At 36.8% G+C, this 21,832-nt stretch overlaps 1 protein-coding gene across 10 annotated transcripts in view; it reads left to right on the forward strand.

Moving 5' to 3' along the window:
- The first annotated feature begins 696 nt into the window (after positions 1–696).
- Positions 697–21,832, forward strand: part of SLC9B1 (solute carrier family 9 member B1) — a 72,232-nt gene continuing 51,096 nt past the window's right edge. Inside the window, exons 1-5 of one of the 10 annotated variants that reach the window (XM_039220804.1) lie at positions 697–790; positions 8,942–9,035; positions 10,002–10,130; positions 20,617–20,668; positions 21,065–21,134. In XM_039220804.1, coding sequence (XP_039076735.1) covers positions 21,066–21,134 — 69 coding nt within the window. In that variant the 5' untranslated portion in view covers positions 697–790; positions 8,942–9,035; positions 10,002–10,130; positions 20,617–20,668; position 21,065. Of the gene's footprint in view, positions 791–8,941; positions 9,036–9,884; positions 9,948–10,001; positions 10,131–20,616; positions 20,669–21,058; positions 21,135–21,832 lie in introns of all 10 variants that reach the window. The other 9 variants (XM_039220814.1, XM_039220810.1, XM_039220809.1 and 6 more) reach the window with 9 other exon arrangements.

Here is a 21,832-nt window from a genome sequence, read left to right on the forward strand (position 1 = left end):
ACTGCTTTCATTTGTTTCATATGAAGGTCTCCGCATAAGATCTCATGTGGAAAAAAACCACAAAGACTTTATACTGATAACAGGACCTTTGAGTGTTTATTTGTACCGAGCCCTGTTCCAGGCACTCTTCATGTAATCAACTGATTTATTCTCACACCACCACCAAGCATCCTTTCCAAGAAGAGAAAACTGAAGCTCAGGGAGGCTATGTATTTGCCTGTAGTTCCGTAGCTATAAAGTGACAGTGCTGACAGTTGAGCCCAGTCTTAACCCCAGAGACTATTCTCTTTTACAATAGTACTATATTTAAGTTGACTTAAGGGGACACTGATGTGAGTTTTGCACAAGTCATTTCTGGCATGTGCAGCCCCTGGCGCTGCTTTTTGGCTAAAGAGCCCTGTGGTGTCAACTCTGTCCCTGGACTTTGACAACGCAATAAGTCAGTATTCACAAGAGACGTGGAAACGAAAGGGTCGAATAGACTGAAGGCACAACACGTGGTCCTGGGGATCTCCCAACCCGGTAGCTCCGCAGGCCGGAGCAGCCAGCAGGCCACTTAAATGCGCTGCCGCCACTAGCCCCGCCCCGCCGCTGCCAGCCCCGCCCCGCCCCCGCCCCGCCCCCGCCCCGCCGCCCTCGGCGGAGCTCGCGGCCATTAGCCTGGCCCCAGCAGCCCGCGCGGAGGTCGGGTCCTGGCGGCTTTTTCCCCAGAGCGGCGCGCGGTGTACGCGGCGGTTGCTGGGCGCCAGGGCCGCTCCCAGGGTAGCGAGGGATGCTGAAGGAATTGTAGGTACGGTCTATTTTTCTGAACTCTCTTCCTTCCCAGGCCTTGGGCACTGGCCCCTCGTCCCGCGCGGTCCTTCCCTTCCTGTAGGCCCGGGGAGCTCCTTTCCTCGCGTTCAGAAGGAGCAGACGTGGGCTCCTTTGTCAGAAGCTGGGGAAACAGCCACAGACCATTTCCTCTCCTCCCCCTGACTCGTTTCTTTACCCTCTCATCCCGCATCGCTTTTTTATTCTCTCCCTTCCTCTTCTGCTTCTCTCATTTTACAGGTAACTCGCAAGTAAGAAAAAAGAGATCTGTCAGTCAAGACTGACTGCGGAATTAATTTTATTAAGTAAGGGCAGACTGTTGTCCAAAGGGTGAATATGTGCAAATGAACTTTAACGTGCTCCTATGACTGGAGATGTGTTCCAGGATTGGTTGCTTATCCTGGGAAGGCGCTCCTCCCTAACCTACCCACGTCTCGGTTCCCCCACTCTCCAGAATCTTTCTGTGGGTTTTATCACAGTGGCCAAGCCCTTTCAATGGTCTTGAAGAGACTAAGAACAATTGTACGACGGGTACCATGTGTCCAGTACATCACTCAGGAGTTCTAAGAGCTCTGCAGGCCCAAACCAGGTCCATGACACCCCTCTGTATGTGTCCTAGAGCCTATGAAAAATTGAAGAGACAGGAGCAATTGACCTGGGTAGTCCCTAATTTTTCATACGCATAAATAAAATTGTAATTTTATTTTACAAGAGCAAGTCCAAGAGCAGTGTGGAAAATTAACACTTGTTACTATACCCAGCTAAAGAATTCATGACCACAAACAGTTCAGTCACTATGTGCTTATGAAGAGGGCATTCATATTTATTGCCTTCTGTGAATACAAAATTTATAGTAGCTGTTTTTATCAGTTGGCTGTCTCTTTGTCATGAACGCCTGCCCATTACCTGACAAAAGGAAAAAGGCAAGTGCAATAATAGTACTATATAAAGTACCATGTTTATGTTATGCTACATCTCATGTTGTACATTATTTTCACATTTTCACTAAACAGATTTAATAGTACCTGGAGCTTAGTATAATATACATTCAGTAAATATTTGTTGAAGAGATGAATGGATGAGATCCTCAAGGAGCCATGCCTTACTCGCTTTTGTTTTCCTTGGACCCAGAGCTAAGTCTAACATTAGCAAGTTTATAAATGTGAGAGATCAGATGGAGTGACTCACTCACAAACAGGCATTCATTAAATATCTCTAGGGAATCTACTGTTTTGCCAGTTATTCCGAATACAATGGTAAGAAAGACTGGCTAGATTCCTATTCTCATGGAACTTAAGATTGAGGGAGAAAAGCAAGAAGATGTGAATGAGGAAATTTTGGATAATGTTAAGTGTAGTGAAGAAGCAAACACAGTAGGAAGTGAAAGACACTGAGGAAGAGGTTGCCTTAGATTGATTGGTTAAGGAAGGGCTCTCTGAAGACCTGACATTTTTGCTGAGACCTCAGTGATCTAAAAAAGGCAATCACAAAAATAGTAGGAAGAGAGCATTGAAGTTAAACGGAATTCCAATTGCAAAAATCCTACAGTAGGAAAAAGCTTGACTCTTTCAAGGAACACCATAAAGACTGCTCTAGCTTCAGTGTGGGTTAAGTGGTAAAACATGACCTTGAAGAGATAGATAGGGGCCAAATCATACAGGGCTTTGAATAGGTCATGGGGATATGCCCTTGGAATAAGTTTGGAATTCATTTAAAGCGTGATGATAAACCAACGAAAGTTCTTCTGGAAGGGAGTAATATAATCTGATTTACATTGAAAAAAGATGTGTTCTGCCTGTTATGTGGTTAAAGGATCATAAAGTTGGGGGACAAGATTAGTAGCAGAAGACGATTGTGATCCAGGAAGAAATGACAATAGTTTGGGCTAAAGTATAGAAGTGGATGGATATGAGATATATTTGAGGCAGAACCTACAGATTTGGTGATTTTATGAATGTAGGGATGAGAAAAAAAGAATCTTCTAGGTTTTTGTCTTGAATTTGAGTGGATGGTTGTGCCATTTACCAAGTGAAAAAGACTAAAGAAGAAAATGTGTGTGTGTGTGTGTGTGTGTGTGTGTGTGTGTGTGTGTGTGTGTCTATGTGTGTTGGGAAGGGGTTGTTTTTATTTTGTTTACCTAAAGTTTGATCTATGCTTATTAGAAATCTAAAGTAAATCTGGAGTCTTGAGTTCTGTGTAAGAAACCAAAGATACAAAATTGAGAATCATCAGCATGTAGAAGAAACTACCTGTGTAAAGTGTATTCATAGAGAGGATTGCAATGATTAGAGGTAAAACAGAAAAGAAGCAAGCAAAGGAGACGGATAAGGGGTTGCCACTGAAGTAGGAAGAAAATCCAGAGTGCAGTGACTTAAAAGCCAAGACAACAAAGCATGGCCAGTGCTATTGTAACATGCTGAAAAGTCAAATAAGTAGAGATCTGATCATTGGATTTTGGCAACATGTAGTAGTTATGTGCCTTGACAAGCACAATGAAGAGAAAATGTAATGTGAAGAAATAGATATAGCACTATAGACATCTCAAGATACTTGAGGAAGAAGAGCTGAGAAATGTAGATAATAGAGGGATATGTGGAGTCAAAGTAGAATTCTCAAAGATAGGGACACTTAAGTACGTTTCTAAGCTAATGGGAATTATCCAGTAGAGAAGAAGAAAATATATAGTATAAGAGAGAATGTGTATATTTTATGAGTGAAGTCTTTGAGAAAATAAGAAGGAATGGGATCCAGGGAATATGTAGAAGTGTTGGCTCAGGAACATGAACATAAAATTTATAATAATAGGAAGAAAGGCAGTGAGTATAGGTAGAAATGCAGATAGATTAATAGATCTACTGATCTCAGGAAAGAGTTTCTGCCTGATACTGATTCTCTTTTTCTCAATAAAGTAGAAAGTCTGAGGCAAGATCAGTAAGGAGAGAGAAGGAAGAATGTTTGGGTAGGAAGAGAAGGCATAAAATAGTCATTTTAGAGAATGGAAGGAAGTCATCCTTGTCTTAGTCTGCTATAACAAAATAGCATAGACTAGGTGGCTTATATAAACAATTTTATTTCTCATAGTTCTAGAAGCTGGGCAGTCCGAGATCAAGGTACTGGCAGATTCAATGTCTGGTGAGAGCCCTATTCCTGGTTCATAGAAAGTGAAAAGGGATTAGAGAGCTCTAAAGAACTCTTATTAAGAGCACTAATCCCATTCCTGAGGGTTCTGTCCTCATGACCTAATCATCTACCAAAGACCACCCCCCCACCTCCTAATGCCATTACATTGGGATATAGGATTTGAACAGATGAATTGTGAGGGGGCACAAATATTCAGTCTAAAGCAATACTAGAGAAGCATACTAGCATAGCTGGACAGGATCAAGTGCCCATTTGAGATTTGTAGCCTTGTAAGTGGGTAGCTGAGATAGGGCACAGGAAGATCATAGGAGCCACAGGTCAAGGAGCCATAGACCATAAGGGTTGGCTTACCTGGGTATTTGTGGTAAGTTAGTGGCTAAGTGAGATCTTGAACCCAGATATCCTGACTGCCCACTCAGGTTACCATTTTACTGAAAAATAGCTCACAGCATTAACTTTTATGCCACCTACCCTTCCAGTTGACATAAAAAAATTTTTTTTTAATTGTGACCTGATTTATTTTTTGATCCATATTTCCAGATTCTAGGTAGGCTGCTGCATTTGTCTCTCTTGTCCCTTTAATATTTAATTTTTTTGGCTGTTTTCTTTGTGAGGTTTTTTTTTTTTTTTAACCACTTCCATCAATATGTGTTTATTAAATTGCAAAAGCCTACCTCTTAAATGGTAAAGATGAAGGATAAAATTTGGAAATCCTGCTGTCTGTAGAGCTGAGATGACCAGTAGTAGGGAAACCTGTCTGTATTCACTCTAATAATAATAATAATAATAATAATAATAATAATAATAATAATAAAACACAGCATTGGGGTAGCCTTTTACATATTCTCATATCTCGTTTGATTTTATAACTACCTTTCCCAGATGAGAAAACTGAAGCTCAGAGAGGTTAAGGGTCTTGGCCAAGGCCATATACCTAGTAAGTGGCAGAATTATTAACCACAGTATTCTGACAATAAGCCTCATGGTTTGTTGTTGTTGTTGTTGTTTTGTTTGTTTTTGGGTTGTTTTTTTTTTTACTGTGGTGGTTTGTTTCTTTGCTTTTTACACTCTATTACATCCAAAGTAGTATCAAAGAAAAACTCTGCTAGGTAGAAAGTAATGGCTGGCTAGAGGCTTTTTACAATTTAAAAACGTTTTGTATGTGTTTAAAATTCAGCAGTTAGCCAAATTAGATAATTACCTACCGTCTACTGTGTTAGGTAATTTAGAGAACTCAGAAATGATTACAAAATCAACACTGATTTAATCCAGTAGGGAAATGGATGGAAATGGAAGTCACTAAGTAGCATTTCTTGGGCCCTTTCCAACATACTATTTGTGCTTCCACAATACCCTGTATCAACTAAATTCTATATACAAAGGAGAATGAATAAAGTACCAGTTATATGGTGGGCTCTTGCTGAATATTTGTTAAATAAAAGAATGATAATAGTTAAACAAGTAATTATAATTGTGGGATACATGCTGTGATAAGGGATGGATGCTATGATAAGGATGCATCCTAAAGGGAACTTCTAAAAGGAAGGACTTCTACACTGATAGTGAGTTGTGAAAAAAAATAGTGGTCTATGATTGGAAGACAGCATTCAGAATGTATAGTCTCAGACGTATGAGGCTTGGCACGTTTAAAGAACTAAAATAGTATGGCTGAAGTTTTAAAAAATGAGGAGATAGGCAGGGACAAGCTCTGTAAGATGAGTTTAAGAAGCTTGGACTGTTTTCTCCTATGGGAAGCCATTGAGGAATATTAGGCAAGAAGTTGCCGTAATCATGCCACATTTTACTTTATGCTGCATTGTGGAGATTATAAGGTGAGGACCAAGACTGGATGTGGGAGGACAGTTGGAAGATCATTACAGAGTCTATGTGAAAAGGTGCTTGTGGCCTGGACTGGCACAGTGGCAATTTATACTGAGAGAGGCTGGACAAAATTTTCAATTATTTAGGAGCTTATTATTAACATGATTTAGTAACTCACTGGGTGTCAGCAGGAAAAGAGAAGGAATGACTGAAGTTTCTAATTTCAGCAAGTAGGTAGATGATGGCTTCATTCTCTGAGATAGGAAATTCTCTGAAGAAGGAATAGATTTACTGGGGGAAGCTCTTTGGTTCAGTTGTACCTATAGTGAGCTTAATAAGATGCTTATAAAGACAATGAAGTAGAGATATCCAATAAGTAGTTAAGTACACTTCTTAGAATCTCAACAGAGCTTCTCTATGCCAGACTCATCAGCATATTGGTCATAATTCGAGCCATGAGAGTAAAATAAGCTCCTTAAGAAATGTATATAGAGTGAGAAGAGGACATAGGGAAGAAGGCCGAGGAACCCCAACTTTCAAAGCGTGGATAGAAGAAAAGAAGACCAGAGACACAGAAAGGACAACCAGAGAGATAGAATGAAGGCAGAACAAGTGACAAAGTGATGTGAGAATTCAGAAAGGGAAGAAGACTTCTAGTTTTGTGTTGTACCTTGCAGGAAGTTCTATTGGAATGACCTTTAAGCAATAGATATCATTTACAAAGAAGACATGCAGTGGGAAAGTATTCCAAGCAAAGAAATAAAAAAATGCATGGGAAAACAATTAACAGTTTAATATGACTGAAATGTAGGGTCAAGAGAACTAGAGCGAAAGCCATGATGGTTTGATGCCATTTTGTGGAAAACCATGGATTCTGGGTAAGTTGTTGGTAACTTCATTATTTGGGGAGAAAAACCATCATGGTTAGACTAACAAAAAGTCAAAGATATAAATCATCCTCTGAACCCTGGAATATCTTACTATTTTATTGTGGAAACAAGATCTAGGCACCTGAAAAGAATAAAAATTCAAGATAACTTCTGATTAATGAGAACACTAACTCTTATAGGAATTTTAACAGTGGCAAAGTCGTTTGAATTGGAGTAATAGTTTAGCCCAGATTTTTATTGTCCTGATTAAATAATATGCCAGCTAGTCATTATCTTAAAAACCCTGATCTCATTTGAGTGCTCTGTATAAAGAATATTCTCCTTGTGGATATAGTTTTCAAATTCATCTGTTCAAAAAGTTTATACTCTAGTTTTTACTTAATGATCTTTGATGTACACCCAAAAAGACTTCTTTGTATGAAAGACAACAGTAGTTTCAAAGATCCTAAAGCATATAAACAGATCATTGATGCATATGCTTTACCTAACATTCATGTCATAAATATACATTAAATGACTATTATGTGTCAGTAATGCATAGTGGGTCAGAGCATCAACTACATATTGAATCACACATGAATTCAGATCCCAGCTCTGCTTTCAATGGAAGGAAAAAAGTTGCAGTCTTACTTAGAATAGTTTATACTTAACTTTGCAAATATTATGATTTTGAAAGAAATTTCAGTTATTATGTAACCAATTGTTAATGCTACTATCAAACTTAATTGTTATTTCTTAAATCTGTAGTGGAGAGATATGAGAAATGATTTGAAAGTATTTAGCTAAACCACCAAGTGAGTTATCCATATTTAGAAAACTAAGAATTGGCCATAAATTTTATTGAATGGTATTGGAGTCACTAGATGTCGCCATTGCACAGCATTGCTTCAAAATGAATAAACCCAAAGTACGATGTATAGTAACAAGAGCACACACCAGAGAAAGACAAGTAATTTCTGTTATGTGATACACACACATACCTACATGATATTTATATAAGATGTGTAATTCCCAAGCAAGATGTGTTGGTATCCTTGCACATTTTTCTTAGTAGCTCCATAAGAGAATAGAAAGAAGCAAGAAAGAAAACTGATAAAGACGTTAGGTCATCTAACATCGTTCCTCTCTACCTCATTTTATAAATTTGAAATTGAGGTATGGGGCGGCAGTGCCTGGATGGTTAGATGTCTGACTTCGGCTCAGGTCATGATCTCACAGTTTGTGGGTTCAAGCCCCACATCGGGCTCTGTGCTGGCAGCTAGCTCAGAGCCTGGAGCCTGCTTCAGATTTTGCGTCTCCCTTCTCTGACCCTCCCCTGCTCACACTGTTTCTCTCTCTCTCTTTCAAAAATAAGTAAAACATTTTTTAAAAATTGAGGTACGGGTAGGTAAAATGACAAGAAATTTACTCCATGCCATGTGGCAGATTAAAAGCAGAAAGCTTAGAATTCCCAATTCTATAATACCACACTGTGTCCGTTATTAATATCTGCAGTCAAACATTCTAATAAAACTAGAATCTCTAAATCCATCAAAATTTTCCACTTTATTTTTTTTAATTTGTGTGTTTTTTCAGCTTATTTATTTACTTTGAGACAGAAAGAGAAAGAGCAAGTGAGTGGGAAGGGGCAGAAAGAGAAGGAGAGAAGGAATCCCAAGCAGGCTCTGCACTATCAGTGCAGAACCCAGTGCGGGGCTTGAACTCATAAACTGTGAGATCACAACCTGAGCCAAGATCAAGAGTCAGAACTTAACCAACTGAACAACCTAGGCACCCCAAATTTTCTACCACTTGAAAAGCAAAGTTTAGTAATATGACAGCAGTTACTATTTATGATAAAAAGTATTAATTGATTACCATAGCTTTTGCTATGAACTGTACAAGTATCTTACTTTATCCCCATAATAGCAAGATATGTAGCATGTATTTACTTATTTCTGTCTTATTCCAAATGAGATTTTTAAGAAGCTTATTGAAATAAATATAGCCTAAAATTTTAAAAAGAAACTGAGGTGATCCATAAATATAAGATACTAAATTATAAACCACTATGAAGTCATCTTTTTATGAGTATACAAAAAACATGCCCTGATGTCTAGTGAAATCAAATTTGGCTGGCTTGTCTCAAATTTTATTCTGCTTTCTCTAACTGTAAGCACAAAGTAAGAAAAGTAGATAGTACTGTGCTCATTAAAAAATGACAAGATACTATAATTTCCCAAGATTGGACAACTAGTGTATTTCTGATTACAAAGCCCTCATTCTTTCCATTATGCCAGCTATCCAGATGTACAATGAGAGGACTCCTAACAGAATATAGTCACTGTAATCCTTAGACACCTGGATTACCACAATTGCTTCTGATTTATACAGGTAGGCTTTTGCTTATATCAAATTTATTTTAAATAATTGCACAGAGCAGTTGACAAGATTTTTTCTGTCAGGAAATTGACTCCTAAGAATGTTATTAAGAGAAAGATAAATTTTGTGATTTAATCTATATTTTAAATTATAAAATTTGTATTAAGGAAATAGACATTTGAAAATGTGATTAATAGAGAAAGAGGTCTCCAGGGGAAGCAAGAAGTCCAAAGGAAAATAGAAGGAGACATCTAGAGCAAAGAGAAAAGCAGATAGGCATAGTATTAAAAAAGAGAGAAGGGGCAATAGGGAGAAAGCTAAGGCTCATACACCCTGCCTAGCCTGCTTCTGATGCCTACATTACTCAAGTATCTGGATTTTCTTCTTTACCTCCCTCCATTTTTGTATCAAACAATCTATCCTGGCCAGGGTCCTACCTAGTTCATCAAAACTTCCCCTCTAGTCTTTTTCTATAGGAACAGAACCTTTTATGAAGTTGTCCTGTTGATTTCTTGCCTGTCTTTGCAGCAAAATCATTAGGGATCTTAGTCATTCTATAATTTGCTTCCTTTTTCATAATGTATTTGTAAAGCCTGTTCTTGGTGTTGGACATCTTCCTCTTCTACAAAAGAGGCCTTTTTTTGTTAACATGCAGAAATGTTTTTGGTTTTGTTGCCACTTTGAGTGTCTGGCATTTTCACATTCTCAGTTCACTCAGTGTTTATGCCACACGTATGTATTGAGAGCCTGCCATGTGGTAGGCACTATGTAGATCAAGGGTAAAACCAGATATTATCCCTCTTGTGGAGCACACAGCCTTCCAGTTCCATCTACTGCAACCTCTTTTTTCACTGCTCACAGTAAAAAACTCTGGACAAAAGGTGAAGACCAACTACCTGAGGATCGAAAAGTAAACAAAAGCAGGTGGGTTATAAAGGAGAGTCAGAACCACAGGGTGAATTGCTCTTGCTCTTGCAGCTTTGAGCTGAAGACAGGCTCCAGTCATAAAACCACGCAAGGACAGCACAAGAGGCTAAAACTACAATAGGAAACCTATTTTTATAGCCTGAAGATCTGGGAAAATGGACTCTATCATTTAAAGAGAATGTGAGGAATCCTTGTTATTGTTGTTTTCCTTTTGTGGCTTTTCCCCAAGGGCAGGCCCTGTTTATGACAGTATGGGCAGCTAAAACTGAGAGGGAAAAAAACCTCATCTTCTGACCAGAGAAACCAGAAAAAGAGACTTTGAGAGATATAGTGGGGTACAGATTTAGGAGAGGAAAAAGCCGGAGAATGAGGTTCCTTAGTTCTGTATATGAACCCAACAAATGCCTTGGGTCACCCACAGCTCTGCACACAGGAGACAGGCCTAAAGCAGTGTAGCAAGGGCTTTAAGCACTAAAGTAAGATAAAACATTTTTATTTAAAATAAATATGGGGGAAAAAAACACTGCCCAAGTCACAGACTAACCCCTGAGTGGCTCATGCTGAAATGGACCAAAGACAACATAGCAAAGGCTTTGAAAACAACTGAGATTGGAACCAGTGCCCACAGAAAGTAAGAGAGAGTTTATGATCTGCACCTAAACAGGTTGATTGCCTACTGAGACAAACAAGTTCAAATATTTTTCAGAGGGTTTTAACAGGACCCCGAGTCTATACAGCAAAATGTCTAGGATATACTCCAAAAATACTTGACATATGAAGAACTAGGAAATGAATGTCTTATGAGAAAAGAAGATCAATAGATGCCAATCCAAAGTAACATAGATATCAGAATTATCAGACAGAGATTAAAGCAGCTATTATAACTGTTTGATGTGGTAAAGTATAATTGTAATGAATGGGAAGATACACATTAACAGCAGAAAAATAGAAACTAAAGAAGTAAAAAATTTCAAGTTAAAAAATACAGCATCTGAAATAAAAATTCGCTGGATAGACTCAACAGCAGGATGGAGATGAATGAGGAAAGAATCAGTGAACCTGATAGATAAATAGAAATTATCTGATCTGAGGAACAGAATGGGTTAAAGAGATTGAAAAATAAAGTGAGCAGAGTCTCAAAAACCCATGGGACACTATTCTGGAGTCTATAGCCTAATGAGGCTAACACATTAAACAATCACTCTAATGGATACATAATTAGAAACAGACAAATGTTCTGAAGAAAATGATCAGGATTCTGCAAGAGCATATAATAACTGGGCCTGACTTAGCTAGGGGCAGAGGTGATATCATAAATATTTCTCTAAGGAATGTTCCTTGAGCTGAGGGTTGAAAAGGGGTTAACCAAATGAAAGGGAGATTGGTGGTAGAGAGTGTTTCAAATTAGAGAGAAAAGCAAGTGTTAAGGCCCCACAGAAGGAACCTAGCAATTTCAGGGAACTGAAAGAACACCAGAGTGGCTAAGAGTAGGGGAAAAAATAGATGGGGAATGGTATGAATTAATTAGGCTAGAGAGGGAGCCAGGGACCACATTGTGCAGAATCCTATAGGTCATTGCAATGGACTGAATGTGTCCCTCCCCAAATTCATATATTGAAACTTTTTTTTAAAGGTTATTTATTTTTGGAGAGAGAGCACATATGAGCAGGGGAGGGACAGGAAAAGAGGGAGAGTGAGAATCCCAAGCAGGTTCCTTGCTGTCAGCACAGAGCCCTATGTGGGGCTTGACCTTAGAGCCGTGAGATCATGACCTGGGCTAAAATCAAGAATTGGACGCTTAACTGACTGAGCCACCCAGGTGCCCCCATATATTGAAATCTTAACCCTCAGTGTGATAGTATTATGAGGTGGGACCTTTGGACGTTCCATGAGAGTAGATTCCTTATAAAGGGATTAATACCCTTATCAAAGCAAGCCCAGGGAGCTCTCTGCCTCTTGTTTTGCCATGTGAGGATACAACAGAAGTTGGCAGACTGTAACCCGGAAGAAGACTTTCCACCCTTCTTGCTGATTTTGGATGAACAACCTCCAGAATTGTGAGGACTAAATTTCTGTTATTTATACGCCATCCAGTCTGTGGTACTTTGTTGTGGTAATCTGAACGAAGACAATGATGTTAATATTTTTGCCTTTATCCTAAAGCCAGTGGGGATTATTAGGGCACTCAACCAGTGAACTAGTGGAGGACTGAGAGATAGAAACTTCTATCTTTTAACAATTGAGAAGGATGATCCTGTAAAGGAGACAGAGAAGGAGTCTGAGAGAGTGAGTGGTTTAATAAGAACCGAAAGAAGTATGTTTCATGTCATATGATCACTTGGAGATTACTTATGATCCTTGCTAGACCTTTTTTTTTTTTTGAGGGGGGAGTGAAAGAAGTAGAATCTTCAACTAGAGGACAATGAGGGGTAAATATTTCATGGAGAAAAAAAGACTGAGAACTGCCAACTCTCCAAAAAGTTTATTGGTAAAGGGACAGAGAGATGGGAAGCAACTAAACGGGCAGATGGGTTTCTGGGAAACTTTTATTAAGATGAACTCATTTAAAAGTTATTGCGAAGGATCTGGTTAAAAGGAAGTACGAGGGGAGAGATAGTTGGTACAGGCAGAGAAGTATCGTTGATAGTATAAAATTCTTGAGAATATAGGAAGGAATATAATAAAATACACATGCTCTGACTGCCTTAGCTAGGAGGAACAACACTTCCTTTAAGACGAGAGGAAGCTAGGTTTGTGTATGGAAATTGGAGGTAAGGTTATCTACCAAGAATGAAGGGGAATATGTGGAGGATCTATGGTTTGAGAAGAGTGGAAAAGGTCTGGAATAGTCGTTGGGGAAAATGAGCTGACAGAGTGTATATGTTGGGTTTGGTACATTTTAAAGGCCCACTAGAGGCTGTTGGTTATGAATTTATAGTAATACCAGGTTACTCTAGGGTATCTTTCAATGGTAGTATTCTATTGCTCAGTTAAGTGAATCAAAATATGAGACAATAGGGTTGGTACAGGATCAAGGTTTTTCTAGAAAGGCACAACAATAATCATATTTCAAGAGCAAAGGATATTGGTAATATTTTGGCGATGATAGATCACACATTGAACGCAAAAGGAAGTAATGAGGGAAAAAGCTAAAGTCTTGAACTAAAAGTATCATTGTACTATACATCCTGATGCGGTTGAGAAATAATTGATAGGAATGAAGCAAATGTAATTAAAGAAGCAAGCTGAAAGAAGATAAGATAATATTTTTAGAGGTAGATGTTTGAATTAGTGACTATTGATTATAGAACATTTCAGATGATGGAAGGGTCTATTATGGCCTTTCTTTATTGGAAAGGAAGTAAAGAACTGGGAACCAAGGTAGTAGCTGAATTATCCAAGTTTATGTTTAAGACTCACAAGCATTACAAATTTGGGGTCAGGTGCTCATGCTTTTGGTGAGTAATGGAAAGGGACCAAGATGAGGTCAGTAAATGACAGAGGTAAGAAGAGAAAGATGGTGGTATTGTCAAATTATACAAGCTTCAAAGCAGCAAATTTTTTAAAAGTAATGCTTAGAAATAGCATTAGGGAGTCAGAAGGAATGCTAGCGAATAAACAGGTATTATGTAAGAGAACTATAGGGGAAGAAGTGTCCTTAAAGGAAGGGCTTGGTTTCAGATAGAACACAGAAGATGAGAGAATGCTCTGAAAATAGATCGAAAATGTAAGAGGCTGAGAGTTTGATAATAGGCTAGCAGAAGTTCCAGCATACTCAGTGAAAGGACTTGGGAGGTGACGGGCATGTAGAGGGTAGGATCACAGGCAATGAAATGATGGCTAGGGATCTTAACACTTTTATAAATTGATTTCCTATGAGCTATTTCTAAATAATGTTAGCCTTCTATTACTTATTATTTTTTATTTTTTAAAATGTTTTAATATTTATTTTTGAGAGAGAGACAGAGACAAAACACGAGTGGGGAAAGGGGCAGAGGGAGGAAGACACAGAATCTGAAGCAGGCTCCAGGCTCTGATCTGTCAGCACAGAGCCCGACACAGAGCTTGAACCCAGAAACCGTGAGATCATAACCTGAGCCAAAGTTGGATGCTTAACCAGCTGAGCCACCCAGATGCCCCATATATATTTTTTAAAATATTTATTTACCTTGAGAGAAAGAGAGAGAATCCCAAGCACTGTCAGCACGGTGCCCCACCCAGGATCCAATCTCATGAACTGTGAGATCATGACCTGAGCCAAAATCAAGAATCGGAAACTTAACTGACTGAGCCACCTAGGCGCCCCTAAAACATACTCATTATGCTCTATTTTGAAGTTTTTTCTAGGGCCCTTATTTTTCATATTTTCTTTTCTAAAATGTAAAGGCCAAATAGTTAGATATTTGATAGATTTTTTTCTCTCTTTTTGAAAATGGATTTATTGCAGCCACTTCCTAAATGTTAGCATCTAAACCTTTGTGAAAACTTTTGTCTATGTCTGGCACAGTGTCTGGTATATTATAGGAACTTTAGTTTTAAGAGTGTAGGCTCTGGAACCGACTGCCTGATTCTGGCCCCACCCAAATCCTTTATTTATAGCTATGTTACAATAGAGAAGTTTATTCAGCTATTCTAGGATAGTAAAGCATGAACAAAAGGAGTAAACCAAGGAGGAATGTGGTAAGGTATCCTGATCTGTGGAAACTAAGTGAGGCTACTATAATTTGGGGAGTACATCATCTAAGGCAAAATTCTTAAAGAACTATTTCCCATAAATTAGGACAAATTGAAGTAAAAACTGAGAGTTGCAAAGCTGTCTCACTCAAGTTCAGTCTCTGATCTGCTTAGTGATTAACACTTCCCCCTCCCCATATTTCCGTCTGGAGGAAGATATTATCTGGAGACTATAAATTTTTATACACGATGTCAACCTTTTGATAAAAATTATTAGCCATGCTAGCTATTAGACAATACTATATGACTACCAGCCAAGATGGAAAATTGAAAATAGGAACAGACTCAAAGGTGACCCAGAATTTTTAGTTAGCAGTTAGCAGACAAAGATGTTAAAATGACTATGATTGTAAGAACTAGAACTATAAAATTCTTAAAAGAAAATATGGGGGTAAACTCCATGATATTGGATTTGGCAATGATTTCTTGCATAAGATAGCCAAAGCACAGACAATAAAAGAAAGAGAGAAATTGGACTACATCAAAATTTAAAACTTTTGTATATTGAAAAACACCATTAACAGAGAAAAGGCAACCCACAGTGACAAAATGTTTGCAAATAATATGTCAGATAAGTGATTAATACCCAGAATGTATGAAGAACCCTTAAAACTTGAAAACAAAAAATAAATAATCCAATTAAAAACTGGGCAAAGACTAGAATAGATATTTTCTAAAGAAGATCTACAGATGGCCAATAAGCACATGAAAGATGCTCAGGGCGCCTGGGTGGCTTAGTCGGTTAAGCGTCCGACTTTCGCTTAGGTCATGGTCTCGCAGTTCGTGGATTCGAGCCCCGCGTCGGGCTCTGTGCTGACTGCCAGCTCAGAGCCTGGAGCCTATTTCGGTCTGTGTCTCCCTCTCTCTCTGACCCCTGCTCACGCTGTCTCTCTCTCTCCTAGAAATAAATAAAACATTTTAAAAAAAGAGAGAAAGATGCTCAATAATCATTAGGAAAATAGAAATGAAAACCACAATGAAATACTATTTCAAACCAACTAGAATAGCTGTTATCAAAAAACAAAATAACAGGTGCTGACAAGTATAGAAATTGGAACCCTTGTGCCTTATTAGGTATGAATATAAGATGGTATAGCTATAGTCACTGTGGAAAACAGTATGGCAGTGCCTCGAAAAATGGAACAATTACCATATGATCTAGCAGCTTTCCTTATATATATATATAAACCTAAAATAATTGAAAGCAGAGACTTGAACAGATATTTATACACGCATGTTCTTGGCATTATTCACAATAGTCAAAGGGTGTAAAGAACCCAAATATCCATAAGTGAATGAATGGATAAACAAAATGTGGTGTGTACATCCAATGGGATGTTATTCATCTGTAAAGGGGAAGGAAATTCTGATACATGATACAACATGGATGAATTTTAAAGAATTTCACCTTATACTAAGTGAAATAAACCAGATGCAAAAGGAAAAATATTGTGAATCCACTTATCTGAGGTACTTAAGGTAGTCTAATTCATAGAGATGGAAAGTAGAATCTGGTTGCCAGGGCATTATGAGGAAAGAGAATGGGGAGTTGTTTAATGGGGAATTGGATACAGAATTTCAGTTCAGGATGATGAAAAGTTCTGGAGATGGATCCTGGTGATGGTTGCTTAATAATGTGAATGTATTTAATGCCAGTGAACTGTGTACTTTAAAATGGTAAAGTTTTGTTATTTTACCTTTGATTAATATCAGACAAAGATATATTATCATCAAAGGATATATAGTAAGAATGATAGTTAAATTCTCAACAGAAGTTATGGGAGCCAGAATACAGTAACACATCTTTAAAATTCTTAAAGAAAATAACTTCTAATATGGAATTCTGTATTCAGTGAGAATCCCTTTCAAAAGTGAAGGTGAAATACATTTAAGGCAAACAAATAATGAAGGGATTTATTACCAACAGTTATATTTTAAAACAAATAGAGACAATACCAAGGCTAGCAAGGATATAAAACAACTGTAAAGACAGGTTGCAACCAATGCAATAAAGAAAGAAAAAAACAAAATATATAAAATTTAGGGAGCATCTGAGTGTCTCAGCTGGTTAAGCATCCGACTCTTGATTTTAGTTCAGGTAATGATCTCATGGTTCATGAGATCAAGCCCCGCGTCAGCCCCAGTGCTGACAGTTCAGAGCCTGCTTAGAATTCTCTCTCTCCTTCTCTCTCTGTCCCTCCACTGCTCATGCTCTCTCTCTCTCTCATAATAAATAAACTTTAAAAAAAAAGTATAAAATTTAGAAAGGAAGAAATTAAAAAATATTTGCTGATTACATGCTTGTATAGTTAGAAAATCCAAGAGAATCTACAAACTATTAGAATGAATTTATTAAGGTCTAGTTCAAGAAAAATAAATAAAAATTATTTGTATTTCTATATACCAGCAAAAAAACAAGTAACAAAATTTTTTAATGGTACTGTTTTTGGTACATCCCAAAAAACATCATTACCTAGAAATAAGCCTATGTTGAAATAAGTCTAATGAAAGATGTGTAAGACCTCTACACTGAAAACTATAAACGTTAAGATAAACTAAAGAAAATCTAAATATATGGAGAGATGTGTACAATGTTTAAGGATTACAAGACTCAATATTGTTAAGATGTCAGTTCTCCCCAAATTGATCTACAGATTCAATGCAATTTCCGTCAAAATTCTACCAGATATAGAAAGAGAGAGGGAGAGAGAGCGTATAAGTATGAATGGACAACTTTATTCTAAAATTTATATGGAGAGGCACCTAGGTGACTCAGTAGATTGAGCATCAAATTCTTGATTTCAGCTCAGGTCATGATCCCAAGGTGGTGGGCTCCCCACTGAGCATGCTTAAGTTTCTCTCTCTCTCTCTCTTTCTCTCTCTCTCTCTCTCTCTCCCTCCCTCTCCCCCCTCCCCACTCCTCTCCCACTCATTCTCTTTCTCTCAGATACATACATAAATATATACATTAATTAGTTTTTTAAAAATTAAAATTTATGTGGAAATACAAAGAGACAAAGAGTCAATCCTACTCTGAAGGAGAACAAAGCTGGAGAGTTTACAACACCAGATAACAATTCCTATTATGCAAGTATTAGTGTGGTGTTGGCATAAGGATAGAGAAATAGACTGGTGGAACAGAATCAAAAAGTAAATTCACATATATGTGGTCACCTGATTTACAACAAAGGTGACACTGGAATGCAATGGGTAAAGGATCTTTTTAATAAACAATGGTGAATCAATTTGATATTGATATGGGAAAAATTGAATTTTTATCTCTTCTCACACCATACATAAAAATCAATTCCAGATGGATCATAGACCTAAATTGAAAAGCAAAACATTAATGCTTCTAGAAGAATATATATGTGAATACCTTTATGATTTCGGGGTTCGCAAAGATTTACAAAACAATAAAAGCTCTAATTATAAAGAAAAAAAGATAAATTGGACTAAATTAAAATAAAAATTTCCAGAGGCACTTGGTGGCTCAGTGAGTTGAACATCAACTCTTGACTTTGGCTCAGGTAATGATCCCAGGGTCTTGGGATTGAGCCCCACATTAGGCTCTGTCCTGAGCATGGAGCCTGCTTAAGGTTCTCCCTCTGCCCCTTTTCCCTGCTCACATATTCTGTTTGCAATATAAATAAATTTAAGACAATAATAATAAACAAAAACTTATGTTCATTCAAAGACATCATCAGCATGAAAAGGAAAGCCACAGAGTAGGAGACAAATACTGGCTATTTATATATCTAATAAAAGATTTGATTCTGTAATACATACTCAAAAAAATCAGTAAAAGAGAGTCCATACATTTTTTCCAATGGGCAAGAGATTTTAACAGATAATTTACTAAAGAAAATATTCAAACGACCAATAAATATGTGAAAATGTTAGTTACCATGAAAATACAACTTAAACCCACCATGCAACATCACTGGAAAAACTAAAAGGAAAGACATGAGGTGTCTGGGTGGCTCAGTCAGTTAAGCATCCTACTTTTAATCTCAGCTCAGGTCATGATCTCAGGATCATGAGTTCAAGCCCTGAATTGGGCTCCATGCTAGGTGTAGAGCCTACTCAGACAGAGAGAGAGAGAGAGAGAGTAAAAAGGCAATACTGAGGTTACCGAGGTTAACAAGGATTTGAATAGTATGAAAGAGTATTTGGTTCAAATTCCAGCTATGCCACTTGCTAGCTTTGTGAGTTTGGGAAAACTACTTAATCTTCCCGGGCTTCAGTTTCAACATCTATAAAATGAGAATAACGAATGTGGGAATCAAATGAAAGGATTCATGTTAATTACTTAACATAATCCAACTTGTATCAGTTATTATTTAATCCTCACAATAATCAATACATTTAGCATATTATATCATTACAGATAAGGAAATTGAGGCCTAGGGAAATAAATCACTTCTCACAGTTATCTTTTAAGATAAAGGAAAGAGTGAAATACATTTCTATCTCAGCTCCAAAGTCCTTATTTTTAGTGACCATGCATACCACCTACCAATTGCTCTCTTGGCAGATATGTAATGGGAGTATGGAGTAGTTCACCAGGCAAATATTACTTGACACAGTATCAAACTTCTCTTACAGCTGCTAACAGGTACATGTGTTCAGACTCCAGTTACCTAGGTTTTGATGCTCTAGTGCATGGTCTGCTTGCCTGGATTCCAAGTCCTGCTGCTCTAACCATAGCATAGCTGTAGATTTTAAAATATGCTCCGTGGTTTCTTGTGTAATTCTTGGTGTTAGTTTGCCTGCTCCTGTCCATCTGCCTAGTCGTGACTCACAGCTTCTCATTAGTTAGATCACAGTTCAGATGTCATCTTGATCACTGTAACATCATTCAGGTTTATTTTCTCTGGTACTTAATCACGATCTGAAATATTTCTTATTGTCTTCCCCTTCCTCCCAACAAAAATATATACTCCATGAGAGCAGAAACCTACATGTTTTGTTTTGCTGCTTTATCTTCAAAGCCCATTCATGTCTACTCTACTGTTTTATAAATCTTTGTGAACCCCAAAATCATAAAGGTATTCACATATATATTCTTCTAGAAGCATTAATGTTTTGCTTTTCAATTTAGGTCTATGATCCATAGAGTAGACATGCAGTAATTATTGTGGGAGTGGACTTTGTGTCCTGACCTCACAACTCTTGTGCACATCAGCTCAAATTTTTTAACAGTACTGTCCCTCAGCCTACCCTTTCAGAACTTGACACAGCTTAGATGATTTCACCTGAGGTTGATTTCACCACCCTTATGTCCATAGGGCTTACTAACATTTATCTTCTGGTCTGACAGTTAATGACAGGTTGTTGTTTTAATGACTGGGTAGTAATTTTTATCTTCCCTTTCATTAAAGTGGAATTTTACTTTAAAAGGACTTAAGATCTGGGTTTTTTTCATCATATCTTAAAAATAAATGTTATTTTCTGTTTTAAAGTCATATTAGTTATGAACCCTTATAAGATTTTACACACTAATATTTTACTTCATTAAAATGAGGCAATATATGTAAAACACCTAGCATATGGTAGGTGCTCAAAGATTAATGATCCTTTTCATTAAAAATTTTCACTATTAAAATTGCTTGCCTTTTTAAATAAGTATAGATACTTGAAATATTTTGGAGTTTGGTCTTATCAAGTACCTAAATATTAAAATTTAAAGGGTTTAAACTCGACAGTAACTCAAGAATTGAAAGATATTTTTAAGAAATATACTCTTCCTACACTCAAAGGCAGCAAAATCACCGAGATGGTACAAACAACAGGTATTTTAAAATAAGTTTCCAGACCTAATTCCTCTCTTGGTGTGGTCCTATTTCATTCTTCTTTTTTTTTTTTTTCTAAAAATAAATTCATTCTTATTAAAATAAAATTTATTTTATTTTAAATGTTGGACCTACAGGTCTTTCAAATGGGCCACATATAAAGACAGTATGTATCAGTAACTTCCAGCTGTAAGTATTAATGTAGTTAATTGTATTTAATTTAAAAAATTTTGAACTCTCTTCTGACAGGAATGTGACTGAAAATAAAGTAAATCAATGATGGAAATTATTTCAGTACATAAAATAAAGAACTGAGTTTTCTGATGTATGTTTTAAGATATGACCCAACATTATGACCTACTGAGAAGTATTACATTTCTGTGTGATAATGGTTTTTAAAACTTACACACATGATTTTGCTTAATAACTTTACAATGAATATTTGGAGCTGTCTTAACTATAAAGATATTTGACTTGACTATGATACAACTTTATGACAAAAAAATCATTAAAAACACCTAGCCATGTTTGTTTCAGATGGTTTTATAATACTTTTTTTCAAATTATTTTTCTTTTAAATATTAGCATGTACACCACAGAATCACAAAATGAACATTTGGGGGATGAAAACACCCCATCATCTACAAATCCTCAGGTAAAAACCTAAATATACTTTGTAATATAAGACATAAAAATAAATCTGATCTTAAAATTTATTTTTAAAGTTCACTTATTAGATTTCTGTTATATATCTGGTTAAAAAATGAGAAGTGATCATTTAAAAATAACTAAATAAGTCCTAAGAAATGAGCAAAAGGAATGAAAAGATGGAAAGGGGTGACTAAAGATTATTTTGGAGCTAAAGAAGGCAGGTTTTAGGAATAATGGAAATATGGTTTATTATTTCTTGTCACATCTAGGAAAAAATCAGTAATTTAGACTACAAGACGTAAAGACAAATCTAAATTAACTAAAACGTTGTACTGTATATTTGAAGAGAACCAAGTTTTTATTTTTTCAAGTGTATAGAGTAAGTCATAGACCTTTTGTTGGTCTAGTTTTACTACATAATAATTGCTCATAATTAGAATTATAAATTGTTTACTTTTAAAAATTGTTTACTTTTTAAAATAGAAAGAGGTTTCTATAGTTCTTAAAGGCTCAAAAATTCTTTTAAATATATAAAATATTTGTTGTTGATTCTAATTATTTTATTTATCTGTAAAGCCTTCATTCTAGTCTATATCAAATTATTATACATTCTGAAATAATAAAACTTAATACGGTCTGACTCTATATGAACTTTCACCCACATGAATCAAAATTCACCTTTGTGTCTCTAGTTGGCCCTTT

Source organism: Hyaena hyaena, unplaced genomic scaffold (genome assembly GCF_003009895.1).
Source record: "Hyaena hyaena isolate Hyena2069 unplaced genomic scaffold, ASM300989v1 scaffold_914, whole genome shotgun sequence".
Lineage (NCBI taxonomy): Eukaryota > Metazoa > Chordata > Mammalia > Carnivora > Hyaenidae > Hyaena > Hyaena hyaena.